This window comes from Lactuca sativa, chromosome 9 (genome assembly GCF_002870075.4).
Source record: "Lactuca sativa cultivar Salinas chromosome 9, Lsat_Salinas_v11, whole genome shotgun sequence".
Lineage (NCBI taxonomy): Eukaryota > Viridiplantae > Streptophyta > Magnoliopsida > Asterales > Asteraceae > Lactuca > Lactuca sativa.
The window spans coordinates 65,398,989-65,417,856 of record NC_056631.2 but is presented as its reverse complement, the minus strand read 5'-3'; the positions used below and the strand labels follow the sequence as shown (position 1 = coordinate 65,417,856).

The following is an 18,868-nucleotide window of genomic DNA, read 5'->3' as shown; positions in this document are numbered from 1 at the left end:
GGGAGCCGGTGGAAGAAATGATGGAGAATTACCCCGAGCTATTTCAGGATTGAGCAGCAGACTTCGAGGACGAAGTCTAAAATAAGTGGGGGAGATTTGTAGCACCTGGTTCCTAGTACGTAAAATTTATCTAAGTATTTTATATTTTTAGCCTTGGACTCGGCGAGTTGTATACCCGACTCGCCGAGTGGAGACGGGTTTGGGAGCACGTTTAAGTTGGCGACTCGGCGAGTCCACATTCTGGAGTCGGCGAGTCCCAGCTGTCTGATGAAACCCTAAATTCCAAGGGTTTGCACCCTATTTAAACCCTCTTATCCGCCCCCAAGCTCTCCCCCTTCACCCTCAGAGCTCTCTACTTCGTTCAAGCCTTGTTCCTTGTGAGATTGAAGCATTTTGGTGTGTTTTCTTGAAGATTTGGAGAGGGAAGGAGAGTAGATCAAGAAGAGAAGAAGGAGGCCAGGCATCCTTGTGTTATCTCAATGATTTCCTTGACGTATAACTCAGTTTCCCTCTGTTTTCATGCTTATTGTCCCTTATAGCTCCATGAAAGTCCTTCTTGAGCCTTTCCCCAAGCTTGTTTGTGTATTAGGGTTTGTAATAAGTAGTTTAGCCTCTAGATATAGGCATGATTGAGCTCCAGGAGCTTGGATCTACTGCCTTTATGGAACCATATTGCATGAAAGCCCTAGATCTACTCTTTTAGTGCATTTTGAGCCCTAAAACTTTCATTGGTGTTTATTTACATGTAAAGCTGGAAACTTTACGTGTTAACCAGGCCCTAGAAACCCAAATCTATGTATGGTATGAGCTGGATTCAAGCAGAATCGCGTATATAGTATTTGCATGTGGCAGACTCGGTGAGTCGAGTCGCGAGTCCCCGAGTTTTCCCCTTTTCGTGTTTGTGGAGTGGAGTAGTGAGTCATGGGGTGTGACTCAGTGAGTCAGAAGCCAGACTCACCCATGAAGAGACTCGGCGAGTTAATGCCCTGACTCGACGAGTCCAAGGCAATCTTCTTGCCTCAAGAACAAACTAGACGAGTTGTTCATACAACTCGGCGAGTCCCAGCATATAGTGTTCTTCGGATGAAGACAAACTCGACAAGTTGCTCATACAACTCGGCGAGTAGGATGAAGGATGTTTGGACACCAGTTTAGAAGGAAAACTCGTCGAGTCAATGCCAAACTCGACGAGTAGAGTTGGGACAATGGTCAGTCAAAGGGATAGGGACTCGGCGAGTTGGCAGGCCAACTCGGCGAGTCGGGTCAACTGGAAGTTGACTTTGACTTTGACTCTTGGCTTAGTTAGGGGTAAATGGTCATTTTACCCTGAGGTCGATTAGCAGCATTTGACTGAGTGTTTTGTGGGGATTATAGGCAGAGGATTTACGGGGCAGCAACAGCAGGAGACAGTCAGTTCCCACGCAGATCAGCAACTACTTTGAGGTGAGTTACCTTCTAGTAGCGGTGGGTCTACGGCCACAATGTCGGCCCACCAGTAGGGCTGTATGATAGATGTTTGTCTCTATGATATTCATCTAGGTTGCTACTACCTGTGATATTTTATTGTGCTAGTATGATATGATGTTATGTGTTAGTGACAGTAGGGGGGGAGATAGTCCCCCAGAACACCGGTCGATAGGGCCGAAGGGGCGGTTATGCCCAACCATGCTAGATAGTTTGAGATATATGTGTTATGTGGTAGTGGTAGGGGGTGAAATAGTCCCCAATATCCGGTCGAGATGACCGAAGGGGAGGCAAGCTCCCATATATATTGGTCAGTATCCGGTCGAGAGGACCGAAGGGGAGACCAGCACCCAGATATGCTAGTCAGTGTTCGGTCGAGAGGACCGAAGGGGAGGCAAGCTCCCAGATATACTGGTCAGTATCCGATCGAGAGGATCGAAGGGGAGACCAGCACCCAGATATGCTAGTCAGTGTCCGGTCGAGAGGATCGAAGGGGAGGCAAGCTCCCAGATATACTGGTCAGTATCCGGTCGAGAGAACCGAAGGGGTAGGTCGGGCACCCAGATATGCCTGATAATATTTGTATGTTATGTGATTCTATGGTATGTGGTATGTTGGGGGAACTCACTAAGCTTCGTGCTTACAGTTTTCAGTTTTGATTTCAGGTACCTCCTCTTCGAAGGGGAAGGAGCTAGCACGGTAGCGGCCCATCACACACACACCTTGTATTCCGCACTATGAGACCCTTCTGGGAATTTGTACTCTGACTTTATTATGTTTTTATGAAATGTTTTTTTCAAGACATGCGATAACTTTTATGAAATGATATGATCAGTGAACATTTTATTTTTAAGGTTCGCTAAGAATATGTTTTAAAAATGAAATTTTTGGCTCGTATTTTTGGGATGTTACACCTAAATTCAAGATTGGTCAAAAATTCAACGATCAATTGGTCAAAGTCAAAGTCAAAATCACACAGCCATTCACCATGACATGGACAAGTGTCATAGCTAGAATTTTAGCAAGGAAATTTTGTCCTCATGTAAACATCAACTATTGTAAGACTTGTAATCTAAGTGGATATCATACTCTATGCTCAATCAAAATTATTCATTTGAATCCAAACTCCTAAGTGAAGTTCAAAACCTAATACAATATAACTCATATACTTAACTATGGGTCTGAAACCCTAAAAATCTCGGTTCAAACTCATAATAGACTAGGATCCTCTTATTGAGCCTAATGGGCCAGTAAACCTTCTATTTGATGATTTTGGACCAATGAAACCCATTTAGGCTCTAGTTGGGCCCACATTCGTCAAACCATATCAATTGGGCCATGTTGGGCCTAAAATAACTCACTTATTCTTATGGACCTTCACTGGACCGTGAACCCTCTTACCTTATCACCATTGGACTGTGAACCCTCATAAGGGCCCAATGGGCCGAAAACCATCAACTTGGGCCTCATAATATCGAAATTAAGCAAGTATGGCCCAAACTTTTTCTTCTTTCCTTTTCTTTCCCCCCTTTCTCAGCCCACACATGTTAAAAAAAACAATTTAGCAAAGGATAATTAAGAGTGCCACCTCATGTTTACAAGGTGGATTTCCATGCCATTATCCAACAAACCTCCATATTAATCTCATGTTTCAATGCAACCATTACATCTCATCCTCTCCCCTCTCTTTCTTTCTTCTTATTCATGGCCTAGGGCCATTCTCCCTCATCAAGATCATTCAAGCTCCATTTCACTTCTAAACCTTTAATAAATTCACCCATTTCTTCCATAAACCCATGAGTGTGTGTGTGCTCAAGAAAGTCCCTTCAACTCACATACTAGGTAACTTTTAACTTGGATAAATCCATTTTATGTTTTGATCTTCATCAAAACATCACAAATCTTGTGTTTATACTCCCAGAGTCATCATATTTTGAGGATCCTCTCAAGAAGACTTCTAGGGCCGAGATCCTTCTCAATCTTCATCAAAGACCGAAAACAACAACCCAAAGTGAGTTTATACCCCATATTTTCGGTTTTTACTTTGTTTTGGGGGAGAATACGAGTTGTTTTGTGTAGATCTATGTGTTTATGCATGTATGTGTGTGTTTTCATGATATATGTTGTGATTATTTTGTGAAAACAAGCTATATCTCTACCAAACTTGAAATATCTACCATATTTGGTGATGTTTGTAAACTAAACCATCTTATGTGACTTACTATGTGGTGGAAAGGATTAACCATGCTAAAAATGTGTGAAAACTTAACCAAAATCGTATAAGGGGCCATTTTTGACAAAATGAACAAAGAGTGAGGTTCTTTTGTAACTCACGATTTTGAGAGGACCAAAAGAGTCATTTTTAAACCAAAATGGATCTTTATGATATTCATGGTCTTAAAGGGGCCAAAAGTGAAAATTTTCACAAATGGGCTTCTTTATGGGCCTTCACGGTTTTAATGGGCCAAATATGCCAATTTTCACAAAATGGGTCTTATTTACATAACTCACAATTATTAGGGGTTAAAAAGGATTATTTTTGCTAAACATGATTAGTTGAAATATTTGAGATCTTACAAGGACCAGAAATGTAAACATTTTCATAAATGGGACTGATTTGGGCTTCTCACGTCTTTGGGCCAAATTTTGTAACCTTTTGGACTTTTTGTGGGCTTAAATGTCATTTTCAATAAATTTGTTCCAAAAATGTAAATTTTTGATAAGAAGGGTTAAAGATGTGAAATTATAAAAATTTGGGCCAAAAAGATGAAATTATCTATAATAAGCCGAAAATACACATTTTTATAAAAATCAAGCCAAAAATGACATTTTTGACAAAAGTGAGTTAAAAATGTTATTTTTACAAAAACTAGCCTTAAATGTAAGTTTTGTTCTAAAAAAAGGGGCCTAAAATGTTATTTTTACCAAAAATGGGCATTAATTGTAAATTTTTGGCTTAATGGGCCAAGAATGTCATTTTTACAAAAAGTGGGCCTTTTATGTCATTTTGATAAATAATTGAGCTAAAACTAGCAATATAATAACCAATAGGCTAATTATGTCATTCTCATGTTTATTGGGCTTTAGTGACCCATTTATATGCTTGATAGGTCCTGAATATTCTTTACATGTTTATTGGGCCTTGCTGACCCATTAAATGCTGGACGGACCTTGGATACTCTTTGCGTGCTTTTTAGGCCTATAAATATCATACATGTGAAATGGGCCTTAGCTGTCCTTTTACATATATTTTGGGCCCAGGTTATATAATCTCATTCCTTATGCGCCTAGAAATGATTTACATGCTTAGTGGTCTTTAGTCGTTCACTTACATGTTCATTGGGCCTGAAATGTGCTTTATATGTTTCTCTTCGCGTAAATTCGATTAAGGATCTAGTGAGACGTGTTGGTTGAGACCTATTGAGTGTACGATCGTAGCCTGTATTTATAACCAGAGTCTCTTGGAGGGAGAGCGGGGGTTTGTGTATAGATCTATATGGGGATGACACCCCACACCTGAGATGTTCGCTACAGTTAGACTAAACCAGTCTAAGGTAACGAAAACCTTACCTTATTCCGTCGGCGTTCATAAACGCCAAGACATGCAAAATTGTCATTATCTAGTATGGTTATAACGACTCACTTAGATGAATTGACGTTATAAATTTACGGGAGACCATTCTCTTTTCTCATTGGATTACTCGGTAACATACTCGCGCCGGTACTAAACCTCAGGGGTTGACATACCGACATTCTCTTTTACAGACAACATCGGGTTGTCTGGGGGCATTCTCTTCATTATCTTTTTTCATTCTAGTAAACAATAAGACACATGCATCAATACAAGATCAGACACATACATACTAAATTGTTTTAAGAAAATATAGGATTTTCTGGTGGTTATAAAGTTATACAAATCATTTTCTCAAACATGCTTATGAACTCACCAACATTTTTATGTTGACCTTTTTAAATTAACTTGTATTCTCAGGAAACCGTTGAGCAGGTTGGGCGGAACGAACTAATGGATATTTTGTTATATTTCGTTTCATTATACTTTAACTATCTTGGCGTGTAATATTCAAAACACAATTCTCGATGTAAACAATGTATGTTGTTATATTACATGTGTGATGATGATGTTATGTTTCAATTATATACTATGTGATGATACTACAAGGATGAAGTCACACCAAGCCCCCGGGCGTTTCCGCCGTCTGGTTCGGGGGTGTGACAACAAGCCCTTGCCATGTCGCGGGGACTACCGAACAAAACAATCGAGAAGCTGCCAACCACCACAACATGCATGTCCAATGCATATCTTGAACTCGAGCTATGTTAAAATGGTGTCAAATGGGGCCAAGATCTCATGAAAGAGTTCAAAACTCTATCAAACCTCATATCCAACACTCCTAACCACCAAGGGACTATGGGGATTGATAAAGTTGACAACTTTATGGAACACGATATTCTAACTAGCCTAAACATGAAGAAAATCACAAGAAAACCTATATCTAAGCACATGGAGTCATAAAAATTGGAACTTGAGGACTTAAAAGAGTCCATAAAGCGTGCACAAAGAGGATAGGGAGAGTTGCCTGCTAAAACAGAGGAGAGGCTTCCATTGCACCACCTGCCGGTTCCAAAAGAAACAAAGCTCAAGGGTCACCTTCTTCTTGCAAATGACCTCCGGCCTAGCTAGTAGAGATGTATTGGGTTTTACAACCCACAATGGGGTGCAAGGTCGGGGGCCGAATCTCAAAGACCCCGTAATTTCTTGTATTAAGCTCCTTGATGGGGGAGTTTTCCTTGGGACCCATATGGGTTCGATCTGCCCTTTTAGGATGACTCGAACTCGGGTCTCATTTTGAAATAATGGAGGAGAGGATTTCGTTGCACTACCAATCGATTCCAAAAGAAACAAAGCTTAAGGGTCATTTTCTTCTTTTTTTAATACACCACCAAACACCACAAGAGCTTAAAAGTTAACAATGGATGTTAGGGTTTGCTTTGGAGGATGAAAGGGAGTGTTAGGGGCTGAGGGTGGGCAACCATATCCATCACATCCCTTAAATAGGGGCACAGACCTTGGAATTTTGGGTTTCTCATTAAATGGCTACCACAACGTGTCAAATAGACTGTCACGCTGTGACACCACTTGATCTCCGCGTATTCTTTAGCTGAAGCCACGTCGTGGGAAGTCATTCCCCACATCGTCGCCACCAAAATCCAAACTTTAAATAATAAGACTTCTGAGAGGGACATACCAAAAACTTAACATTACAATTGCCACTTCCACCACTATCTCTGCCATCGCCACCATCTCCGCCATCAACCTCCATATTTATATATAGGTAATTACTTGTGAATAGACATATACTTATCCATATATAAATATATGTACTTATATATATATATATATATATATATATATATATATATATATATATATAGAGAGAGAGAGAGAGAGAGAGAGAGAGACACACACACACATATGCATGTATGAATACATATTCATATATGAATAAAATCTGCTCCGTCCTCTCGGTATGCTAGAGCGCTTAAGTGACAAATACGAAATAAGTGACACAGATTCACTCCCTCATTATCAACTTTTTTTCTCTTAATTGAATCCTCCTCCTCCTCTTCCTCCTCCTCCTCCTCCTCCTCTCTCTCTCTCTCTCTCTCTCTCTCTATATATATATATATATATATATATATATATATATATATATATATATATATATATATATATACTAGGTTACAACCCGTGGAAACCACGGGTAAAAAAATATTGATAATTTTTTTTACAAATTTACTATTTATTTGACAGGATCTTAATATGAAATCATTTGAAGCTACAAACTTATTTTTTGAGTCTTCATTCATTTCAAAATTTTAAAATATAATACAAACTTCTTCTATATTATAATATACATGATTAATGGTTATTTTGTGACAGTAAAATCATCACATTGACAAATCTCAGGAGGATATTAAAAGAGATTATACAATAATAGCAAAAAGGCATGACACCTGGTTCATCTATGCTACTATTCAGGTCACACTCCTCAAAAAAATAACTATGTAAAGCAGGACAAGAGTTGTAATTTCACCAAAAAGTTTACAAAAAACTCATTCATCAATTTTTTTAAAGTGAGACCTAGAGACGATATACCATGAACTTATGGTTTGTAGACATGCATGTACATGATTGTAAAAACGGCTTTGTTACATCTCTTTAAATCGATACCTGCATATTAATAAAAGAAGTTGATTTGTGATTTGAACTTAGAAACTCCCATACATTCTTAGAAACAAAACAACTCCCATACATTCTTAGAAACAAAACGTTAAGTAAAAAATTATAACAAACATTTGGCATGCAAAAACCATGTACTTAAAATGTGAGGAAACTCGGTAAGGATCATTATTACATTACACTAAAAAAAACATTATAAATTTGTAGGTTATGAAGCCCTTGATCAACTTAAAGAAATACATATAATGAAATGATCAGTGAGAAAAGTTAAAGATGAAAAAAGATCAACTGAAAAAAAAATCCATAATTGACATTATCTTAATCAATGACCCAACCATATCCTTTCAACACCTCATTATTGTCATGGCGTTCAGAGATTCCCCTCTATTCAAAACCTGCATATATCTCATAAAATTAAACGGTAATCATTAACCAAAAACAAAATCCAAATTATCAACTATAAATTAAAAACTGGAAATAGGTTTAATGATGTAAATTAGGAAGTAAAAATCAAAGTATAAGTTATACTATGGAACAAATGGGATGTGTATCGAACCAAAAGCAATTAGTCCAATTAATTTAAAACTACTTTATGTAATGGTATAAATGTTATTGTAGATTTAAAGCACACATGTTACTATACCTTTGCACCGCCCATTTGGGTGATCAACTTATGATGTATACTTGAGCCGTACATCCCATTTTTTCATGAATTGTTTCACATTGTTGAAGATCACCATTATAAAATTCCTAATGCACAAAAAAACACTATTATAAATCAAACATATTGCAGAACCAAAGTTTCATGAAATGAGATACAAAGATTCTCAAATTCAGGTTACTTGAACAAAATCATAAGGTCCTGAACCAGCAACAAAATAATTGAAGTCATCAAATCTTCCAAAAGCTATCCAACAGCTTCATTTTTTCCATATTCCTCCACAATTACGTCTCTACGATGATTGAGCTCGCCGAAATAATCAATTTACAATTATACCATCAACCATTAGGTAAACACTTCTATTTGAGTAATATAAATTTACAATTAATGGTTTATATTTCCTTAATCTACAATGACTTGGGTGTATTTTCAGATAAATCATAGAGTATTACCTTCATATCGGTAAAATCACAAATACTTGTTGTGCAGAACCTCTAAAGCAATTCATTGAACACTTGGTGTGCAGAAATTGAAGCAATTCATCGAAGACTTATCTGAACCAAAACAGATGCTGAAAAGCTGAGATTTTGACATGCATATTTCTTTCAAGAACAAAAAGAATGGATTTAGTTAGCACGTGTATTTTTTCGCTTTGAATTTCTGGGCGAATCTGCAGACAAACGCTGAAAGGGGAGAAAGAGAATATGAACAATTGAGTTTAAAGAGATTCAGAACCCCAACTTCCTCCATAATTATAGTATTTAAAATTTGTTGCGACATTCGGGTATATTAAATTTGAATCAATATCTTCTTTCCAAAACCAAGTTTGCAAAATTGGAGGAAAAGATGCGTGATTTTGGGAATAAACACCTTAAATGACGTAAGGACACATAGAAGGGTATAACGGTAAAATTACTTTTGGCTGAAAACTATTGTAGAAGAGAGAAGTGTGAAAGCATGATTCTTTTATTAGGATTAGGATTCATAGTTTCTTAATATCATTGACCTTATCTTACTAAATTGCATTAGAAAAGGTACTTTGAAAGTAAATAGTTATAATTTGTAATATATTATTTTTTTTCACAAAAACAACACATAAAAACAAACAAACATAACACATAAAAAAGAAAACAAGTATGAAGGATTACAAATTATAGCACTGTACATTAAAAGTACATTGTTATAATTAGTAATAATCAATATATTTTTCACAATTAAAGAACTTAAACACAAACAAATATAAGACACAAACATTTATGAACGAAATGAATTACACTAATGAATTCTGAAAGTACATTGTTATAATTCAGTATAATTGTTTTTTTTACAAAAAGAGACATGCAAACAGAGAAGTTCAAATAATGAACAGAGAAGAAGTCCATGGACTTACCTATTATTGAACTTCTCAGTAGATGAATGGTGATTTCCTAGAACCGCAATAGGTTGATTGGATCAAAAAAAATAAGGATGCTTGAAACGACAAATGTAAAACGTGAGGTTGTGGTTTTGGGAGGTGAAGTAGATAACAATGAAATATATTTGTAATATCATAAATGTAAATTGAGGAATATATTGGTTGAAGATATTCAGATTTTAAATAGAATAAAAATATCAACTTATCATAATTTCTAATTATGTAGCTTGATGTCATAAAAGGAATTTTAAAATGCAACCAAATTATCCAAAAAATTTGAATTTGAATCTATATAGAGTATCAATTAATAATACAGGAACTACTTGCCAAAATTATCCATAATATTATAGTGGAGGGAAAAATAAAGAAAAAATGGTCTAAGAAACTGATAGCGAGATGTACTTTTTTTTTGCTTTAATTTGGACCATTGTCCATATGTTACAACTTCAAGTGGAAAGTAGGAAGGATGAATTGTGCTCGAAGGAGAAACAATTGTTGAACATAAGTTATTTTAAAATATATCAATTTAAAAACAAAACAAAAAGAAACTACATTTATAATTATAAAAAAAATATTGTGATTTTAGTTTTTCCCGAAAGTTTGGATTAGGGCATACAATCTTGAATGAAAAATATCCATCTGTCAAAGTGACTCCCCTTCGTTAAAGATAAGACTCAAGAATTGCATTTGTTTTTTGCCACATAAACATTGAGCATAACACCAACATATGGATATGAGATTGCTAACTTCTTCTATGAGTCTCTATAACAAAATTTTTAAAAAGGGTATAACGGTCAACATCAAATTATGATAATAGAGATATCGCTTGACAACTTTCACTGAATCGAAAGCCAAGATAAATGGAAAGTCGTAGGATGCTATAAAAACATCAAAGTAAAATGCTATAATAGTAACCACTTTACGACCAAAAAATGAAGTAAATCAATGTGATCACCAAAAGCCACTTGAAATTAGCCCGAACTAAAATCATGATATAAGAAATTGTAGGAATAAAATAAACATCAAAGTAAGGTGCTATAAAAATAACAACCTGGTGACCAAAAATCTTGTAAAAACTACCTAATAACAAAAAAAACATGTAAAAAGCACCTGATAATGAAAAAATCATCCAAATGAACAACATATCACTGCTGAATCATTGATTGTTTGATAAAAATGTCCAACAAATTATCTGCAATAAATGAATCCAACCAGTTAAACCTTAAAAACACATTACATTAGTGATTAATTTCATAAGATAACTCGTATGAACTTGAAAACAAAGGTCTAGAAACACAGAATGTGTACTGGGTCATCCTAATGTTTGAAAAATCAAAATAAAATAGAAGGTTTCATACTCACTGATAGAAGACCTTGATGACAGTTTTGGCCCCAAGTTCATAACAACAAAGGTAAAACTGAACCACTCTGGAAAGATCATTACATGTTTTTATCTTGGCCAAAAGTTCATATCAAGTTCTTCATTTTACAACAGTTATTCATTTTCCAATAGTTAGCAGCCTGAAAAAGGATCCCAAACAAATCATAAACCAAGAAAAACCATAAAAATATGTCAATATGACTTTAAATTATAAGAAAAAAAAAACAAATAAGAAAATATACAATGTACCTATGTTTTTGTGTCTCATCAATAACAACATAACTCCACTGAATTTGGAAAAAAAGTCCTCATCTATTAATGTTATATCATATGTTGTAAGGAGAACATCAAAAGGTAATGTCTGTACCTGCAATATTATCACTCAACACATCAGCATACATGTGAATCTGTTTGAAGTAATTTAGATCAAGTTCTATAAATTGTAAAAATCTTCTTGAAAATTTGTACATCCATCTTTCCTCTGTATAATTATACAGAAAACGTATTCAAACTTTGATGAATGATAATATTGCCGGTTGCAGAATCGAAATAAAAACACGTATGTTGGCTGTTGATCGAATCCTGATTTATTGGGGGTAAAAATTAAAGTCTGAATCCCAAATTGAATGTCAAAAGCTAGTGTTTTTGTGGCAGTGGCTGGTACAAATAGTGGTGGTGGGGAGGAGTGGATAATGAATGCAAGAAAAGTGGAGAACACCAAAAACCAAACCTCTTTGGATTTATGATGAAATACGATAAAAAAAAGAATTTTTAATACACATACATATATATGTGAAAACAGGATCTGGAGAAGAAAACCCATAAATAAAACTCGAAATTAGACTTACAAGCAAGTGGTGATGGAGTTGTCGATAGCAAACGACGGGGACAAAGTGGGTGGAGAAAACGGAGAAAGAAAATAAGCTTCGTCATTCTCCTCGAATTGAACTATGTTGCCATTAGCCTTAATTGAAATTTGAAATCGATCAATTAGTCATAAATTTATGCATAAATTTAGGAGATATTTAGGGAAACCGTTTAAGGAAATCAATCAATTATGATAATTACTTCAATTTCAATTTTATCAATTATCAGTGCAAGCACATAGAATGAGCGGGAAAGAAAGAGAAAGAAGCTCCAGAAAATGACACGTGCCATAGGCTTTAAAAAAACGACACGTATCATACAAAAACTGGTCGATTCAAAATTTCCATATTTCCATATCTAATTTAATTCCATATGTAATGCTACGTTAAATGAAGAAAGGGTAAAACTGGAATTTAACATTGGTTGAATTCTGAATTTTTAAAAGGACACGTGTCCAAATGGTTTTGTTTATTAGATAGGATATATATATATATATATATATATATATATATATATATATATATATATATATATATATATATATAATTGTTATAAATTAGATCATTCAAATGAATATGTTTCAAGATATGTTATATCGTTGCACCATATTCATTTGAAACCCATATAACTATTCATTTTCACATAATTAATAATAACCACTCAAAAGTTTTTCTAACTTATGATAATTAATAATACTAATTACTCTAACTGTTTAATATTAATATATATATATTAATATATATATATATATATATATATATATATATATATATATATATATATATATATATATATATATATATATATATATAGGTCATATTAGTAGAGTTTTGAGAATTATAGGTGATTGTGTGGTAGATTGAAGGTTGTTAAATCATATGAAGGGATATGATGTCTAGATGCATGTGAGATATATATAATTATCTTTAAGTTTTCTATAGATTTTTCTACAATTGTATTGATATTATTATTATTTTATTGGCACAATTATGATCTTTATTTTGTGCATTGTCTAATTTACCGAGTCTCTTAAAATATATGAATTGTAATAGAAACGTATGATGATGATATTTTTTCAAATTGTTGTTTGCTATCTTTTTTAATCCCCCACAAAATAGCTAGACTTAATGTATTGAGTCACGATGAGTATTAAGCTAAAATATATATTTTTTATGTTTTTTTTTTCATTTGTAGGAACATATAAAGAAATTAGGCAATGCAAAAAAAGAGACGAACACCGTCAATGTTTCAGGAGTTCTTTTGGAACTAACAAACTTTGAACATTTATATGCATGAACTATTCACAGTATTAGTGAGTGACATGAATACCATTATGTTAAGCAAATATTAATTTTCATTGAAGTCATGAGACTTCCATTTAATTATAACTTAATTACATATTTATATTTATATTTGTAAATATTATACTACTACGTTTTATTTATATTAAAATATTGGACGTTATGTGAAAACTTTATGAGATGAGTAAAAAAATATGGTTTTTTAACTTATATTTTATAATTAGTAAATACTTAAATTAATATAATATAAATTATGAATATTAGATAATTCAATAGGTTTAAACTAAATGACTTTTCATTTATTAGAGTAAATTACATGAATGGCCCATATGGTTTGGGGTAATTTGCAAGTTTGGTCCCTAACTTATTTTTTTAACTTTGAAGGTCCTTACTGTTTGTTTTCGTTACATGTTTGGTCCTTACAGTTTGCTTTTGTTACACGTTTGGTCCCTATCTTACTTAAAAAGACTATTATTTAAATAGAGAAAAATAATGAGGTAGGTAGGGTAAGATGAGGGGGGTGAGGTTCGGGATGTGTTTATTTAAATAAATTAAAAAATCAATGGCAAAATAGTCTTTTTAGCTAAGATAGAGACCAAATGCGTAATAAAAACAAACAGTAGGGACCTTCCGAGTTAAAAATTTAAGTTATGGATCAAACATGCAAATTATCCTAAACCATAGGGACCATTCGTGTAATTTCCTCCATTTAGATATAAATTAATTGCACAAATATCATTCATATAATTTTATTTTATTTATATAAGTTTCAAACATATGTTATCTTATAAAAATTCTAATAGTACGGTTTAAAAATAACAATTAGTTTGTATAACGATAGTTATTATTATTATTATTTTTTTAACGATGATAAATTCTTAAAATAAAATAGTTTACGGACATGTTACTGATGTTAGTACGCCCGATAAGCGTAAGCCCAACAGGCCCAAAGAGTAGAAGAACTTCGTGTTTATTCCGTAAGTTCAACTTCACAAACAATCAGAGTAAGTCAAAAGAATACATTCGGGAAACGGACGTCGCGAAGTTTATTTTCCATTGCCGCTCGATTGATCAGGTATTTGATTCATACTTCTACGAATAGTATATCATATTCTTCAATAATGTTCGATGAATCACTGTTAATCCGTGTAAGATTATGTATACGGTTTGAATCACAGCATCCTTTGTATGTTCCTATGTTACAGCGAAATAAAGGGAATCAGAAACCCTAGGTGGAGTGGTTTTCCACCAATACTTAAAGTAAGAAGATTTTTCTTTTCATTATATCTTAACGGATCTTCATTCTACATGGATTAAATCCATTGTGACAGTGACTGTGTAATTCTGTGGCCATGTTATAGCTAATTGACTCGTAATCCACTTATCCTTTGCGAGTCATCAACTTCGGTTGAGTCAAGACTCCCATACAGATATTTGTATGGCATTTCAGTTATCGATTTCTGGAAATGCATAACGCATAGGTTTAGAAAGAATCTTGCGTCCATCTGCTGGGATTTGAGTTTCCTTAGTCACATTTCAATCTAAGAATTGACACTGACACACTGTTATCTTGATTCTTTGGCCCCTAAGTTAGCGCTAACATCTTGATATACATGCCGTTAGAGAGATGCACTATGTGTTTAGTCGATTATATGAATTTAAGGTGCTTCCAAGTGTATATTTCTACCCTATAGCCAACTGGTAGAATTCTTACCCATGCTGTTTTAGAACTGAGTTAGAGATGAAGAAACTACATTTACTTTGAGAACTGCATTAAAGTTGTTTCTTCTTGCAGCTTCAAGAATAACTGAATAAGGAACCAAAAGGAGATTATAAGAGAGGGACAAACTGGCTGTTTATCTTGAAATAAATACATAATTATTTGCACTTTGCTGCATATAAGGAGTTAAAACAACAACAAATATACCAAGTTCCTGTAAGGTCGTGGGGTAAGAGCCTAAGAGGGAGGCTGGATGCAGATAGTATTGCCTCTACCTCTTAGTATTTAGTAATAGTACTAATAGTAATAACTGAAATTAATAAGAGGATATATACTTAAATACACATAAACATAATATAATGTAAGTAACACGACTTCTGTTACCCCACAACCATAATTTTATGTCTCCACTCCCTCAGATAATGCCCTCAAAGAGTGTCAATTCCATGTCTAACTTCACACTATCTTCCCGCTTTCTTCTCTCTCTGGATATGATCCTTAAGAGTTGAAAATAATATTGGTTCTTTTTCAAATTAAGTGAAACTAACATGAGTCTATATTCACTTGAAAAATCACATCAACGAGGTAAATTTAAGTATGTCTGGTTTCAGCTGATCTTTGCTTATATAAATGCATTAATATATGGAAATTTTACATCATCTCATGACTCAGATCTTTCTGTTTATGATGCAACCACAAGGATCCAAAATGTAGAAAAATTAGTAAAGTACGAGTGCATTTAAGAATATATACAACCACGATGATACAAAAATTTATAATCAAAGTGTAACTTCAAAAACCATGTAAACAACATATCTCAACATATTAGGGTTTAAAGATATGCTAGATTTTCAAGATATACAGCCACAGTGATCCAAAATGTTAATAATCAAAGCATAACTTAAAAAAAAAAAAAAAAAAGACATCTTGAAAAGATTAGCAGTTAAAGATACACTAGATTTTTGAGATATATAATCTTGCTAGAAAAATCAGTAACCTCCAAGTTTGGTTGAGAAGATATAGAAGATTGATCCAAAATGTATAATCATCAAAGCATAACTAAAAAAAGTTAAATAACAACATATCGCGAATGGTTTAGACTTTAGACTCTAGAGATTCATTGATTTTATTTATGAGTTCTGATTTTATTTTATTTTGCAGTATTTTGGCTGATTTACTTAGATGTCCATTTGCAACTGAAAATGAGTGGCCGATTCTCTCGCACAATTTATGTTGGGAACCTGCCTCTGGATATAAGAGAATGGGAAGTTGAAGATCTTTTTTATAAGGTCTTTGCTATTTCTCTCTTTTCCTGATCTAATTGAATTGAATATGTTAATATACAATTTCACATTTGTTTATAGTTCTAGAAACCCAAATTAAAATTGAAATTTCACCGATGTTGATTATTATAATACGAATTCAAATATGTTTGATTTTTTTTTTTCTTATGTAAGTTTCGGCTTCATGCAGTATGGGCGCATATTGGACATAGAATTGAAGATTCCACCTCGTCCTCCTTGCTATTGTTTTGTTGAGGTAATGTATTGAAATTTATATTCCATATAATGAAATGGGTTAATGTCATAAATGGGTAACAAGCTATTTATTTTTTCACAAAACACCATTGTAGTTTGTTCACATCTTACCCATTTTATGACGCATTATCACTAATGAAATACTAAAATAGTTTTAACTTTTAATTCTCATTTCTGATTTATGTTAAAATTGTAGTTTGCAAATGCTCGTGATGCTGAAGATGCAATTAGAGGACGTGATGGCTATAATTTTGATGGTTGTCGCCTGAGGGTAACAAGAAACTTTTGACTTTGAATACTCTTTTTTATCACCAAGTCATGTGATTTGACGAAAATACCCTTTGTATGCAGGTTGAGCTTGCTCATGGGGGTCGAGGACAATCATCCTCTGGTGATCGTCGTGGCAGTAGCAACAGCAATGGGCGTTCTGGTCTTTCTCGACATTCTGAGTATCGAGGTGCCACCTAAGATATGAATTAAATATAAAATATAAATTATGACATAAAGTCGATATAATTTCCAAATTGTGATTTATTTATATGTTCTGTGTTTGACCAGTTATGATTTGCTTAAAATTTTATATTTGTTGATTGCAGTTATTGTGCGACAGCTACCATCATCTGCCTCTTGGCAAGATCTTAAGGTAACAACTAACAACTATATCTAATGCATTTGACCTAAAGGTCTCATTTAAGTTGACTTTTTTTGACAATGGGAATAAAAATTCAGGATCATATGCGCAAGGCTGGTGATGTATGTTTTGCTGAGGTTTCCCGTGATAGCAAGGGTATGAATTATAATTAGTAGGATAAAAATTTGTTTGTTGGTTGGATGGAATGGAATCGGTAGCAAGGTAATGGAATGAGTCATTACATTCCATAGTCTTGTTTAATTGACATGTAGGAGTGGAATGAGTTCTCATATTTTAAGTATATACAATACATAATATTTAACTCTAATGTATAGCTATTTTAATTATAAGTAACGAACTTTTATTTACAAAAATAAAGAAAATGAACATAAAATTATAATGTAATTAAAATAGTGAAACTTTATAAAAGTTTATATAAAATAAGAGTAAGTTATATTGCAATACTTCCTTCTATAATTGAACGGAATATACTACTGAAAACATCTCATGGTAATTGGTGAAGGAATGAAATTTAGCAAACCGAAAGGAATCACATTCCGATGGAATGAACCATTCCATTCCTTCTCTGATTCCATTGTTCCAAACACTACTTTAGTTACCATGGATATCTTATTCTAGTTCAAATAACAAGGTTTTATTTGTAGGGACATTTGGTCTTGTTGACTATACCAACTATGACGACATGAAATATGCTGTAAGTGCTCTTATACATGAGATCTGTTTATTTTTTTCAAGACTGAATAAACCGTCTGAATGAGACAAATGACGATTTTACCCTTACATTCCAAAAAACAAATTTCACATTATCCATCAAGAAGTTGGGAGGAAAAAAGAAAGACAAACAGATAAGATAAAGTGCTGGTGTCTTAATACATTAATAAGTGATTTTGTCCATATTAAGTCAAAAAGAAACAACCCCTTGGTGTGTCTTGACTTAATTTATTCAGCATGTGATGTGTGTCTTTTGTTACTCAGATAAGAAAGCTTGATGACACTGAGTTCAGAAATCCATGGGCTAAGACTTATATTAGGGTAAGGAAGTATGAAAATAGCCCTTCCAGAAGTCCAAGTAGGAGCCGCAGTAGAAGCAGAAGGTATCAACAAATTCCTTTTTATCATTTTTATACAATTTCATTTTTTTTTTGTTTTTTGTAAAAATGTTTCATCTTTCTACAGCAAATCTTTGGAGCGATCTCGATCTGTGTCAAGATCACCTTCAAAATCTAGGTCAGCATCTCCAGATGAGCCAGCAAGGTCAAGGTCAAAGTCAAAGTCAGAATCACCGGCTCCGGTATAACATGTATTCCGATCATATGGTGATGGCTCTGTGTTTTATTTTCTAAGTGCATTGATTTTACTTGTGTTGTATTGTTTTTCAGGGCCAGAGTCCATGAGTCGATCACAATTCCATTCTGGGTTTTGGTGCTGGAACTATTAAGAGTTGTTATGGGGATGAAATGTTTTTAGGAAGTTGTTGTTGGATTTGGATGATAAGAAGATTAGATGGTTAAACAACCTCTTCAAATCTGTCTTGGTCATGTTTCTGTATAGAGGCTCACAAAACCTGGCCTTGGTTATTGGTTAATCATGTCCTGCGGCATTTGTTTT

General features: G+C 33.9%; 1 protein-coding gene across 2 annotated transcripts; it reads left to right on the top strand.

Moving 5' to 3' along the window:
* The first annotated feature begins 14,300 nt into the window (after window positions 1-14,300).
* LOC111920390 (serine/arginine-rich splicing factor SR34A) lies at window positions 14,301-18,868 on the top strand. Of its 2 annotated transcripts, XM_023915954.3 has the most exons (12): window positions 14,324-14,425; window positions 14,556-14,610; window positions 16,232-16,359; window positions 16,544-16,609; window positions 16,805-16,879; window positions 16,960-17,065; window positions 17,205-17,251; window positions 17,338-17,395; window positions 17,905-17,954; window positions 18,236-18,354; window positions 18,437-18,551; window positions 18,640-18,868. In XM_023915954.3, exons 3-12 carry the CDS (start codon window positions 16,273-16,275, stop codon window positions 18,652-18,654), a joined length of 738 nt encoding a protein of 245 aa, XP_023771722.1. In that variant the 5' UTR covers window positions 14,324-14,425; window positions 14,556-14,610; window positions 16,232-16,272; the 3' UTR covers window positions 18,655-18,868. The 2 variants fall into 2 exon arrangements, with proteins under 2 accessions (XP_023771723.1, XP_023771722.1); XM_023915955.3 differs by lacking the exon at window positions 14,556-14,610 and having other exon boundaries at window positions 14,301-14,425.

Coding starts and splice junctions, on each gene's coding strand:
- LOC111920390 (XM_023915955.3), top strand. CDS start 16,273: ATGAGTGGCCGATTCTCTCGCACAATTTATGTTGGGAACCTGCCTCTG. Junction 17,252..17,337: donor CCTCTTGGCAAGATCTTAAG/GTAACAACTAAC, acceptor ATAAAAATTCAG/GATCATATGCGCAAGGCTGG. Junction 17,396..17,904: donor GGTTTCCCGTGATAGCAAGG/GTATGAATTATA, acceptor TTTTATTTGTAG/GGACATTTGGTCTTGTTGAC.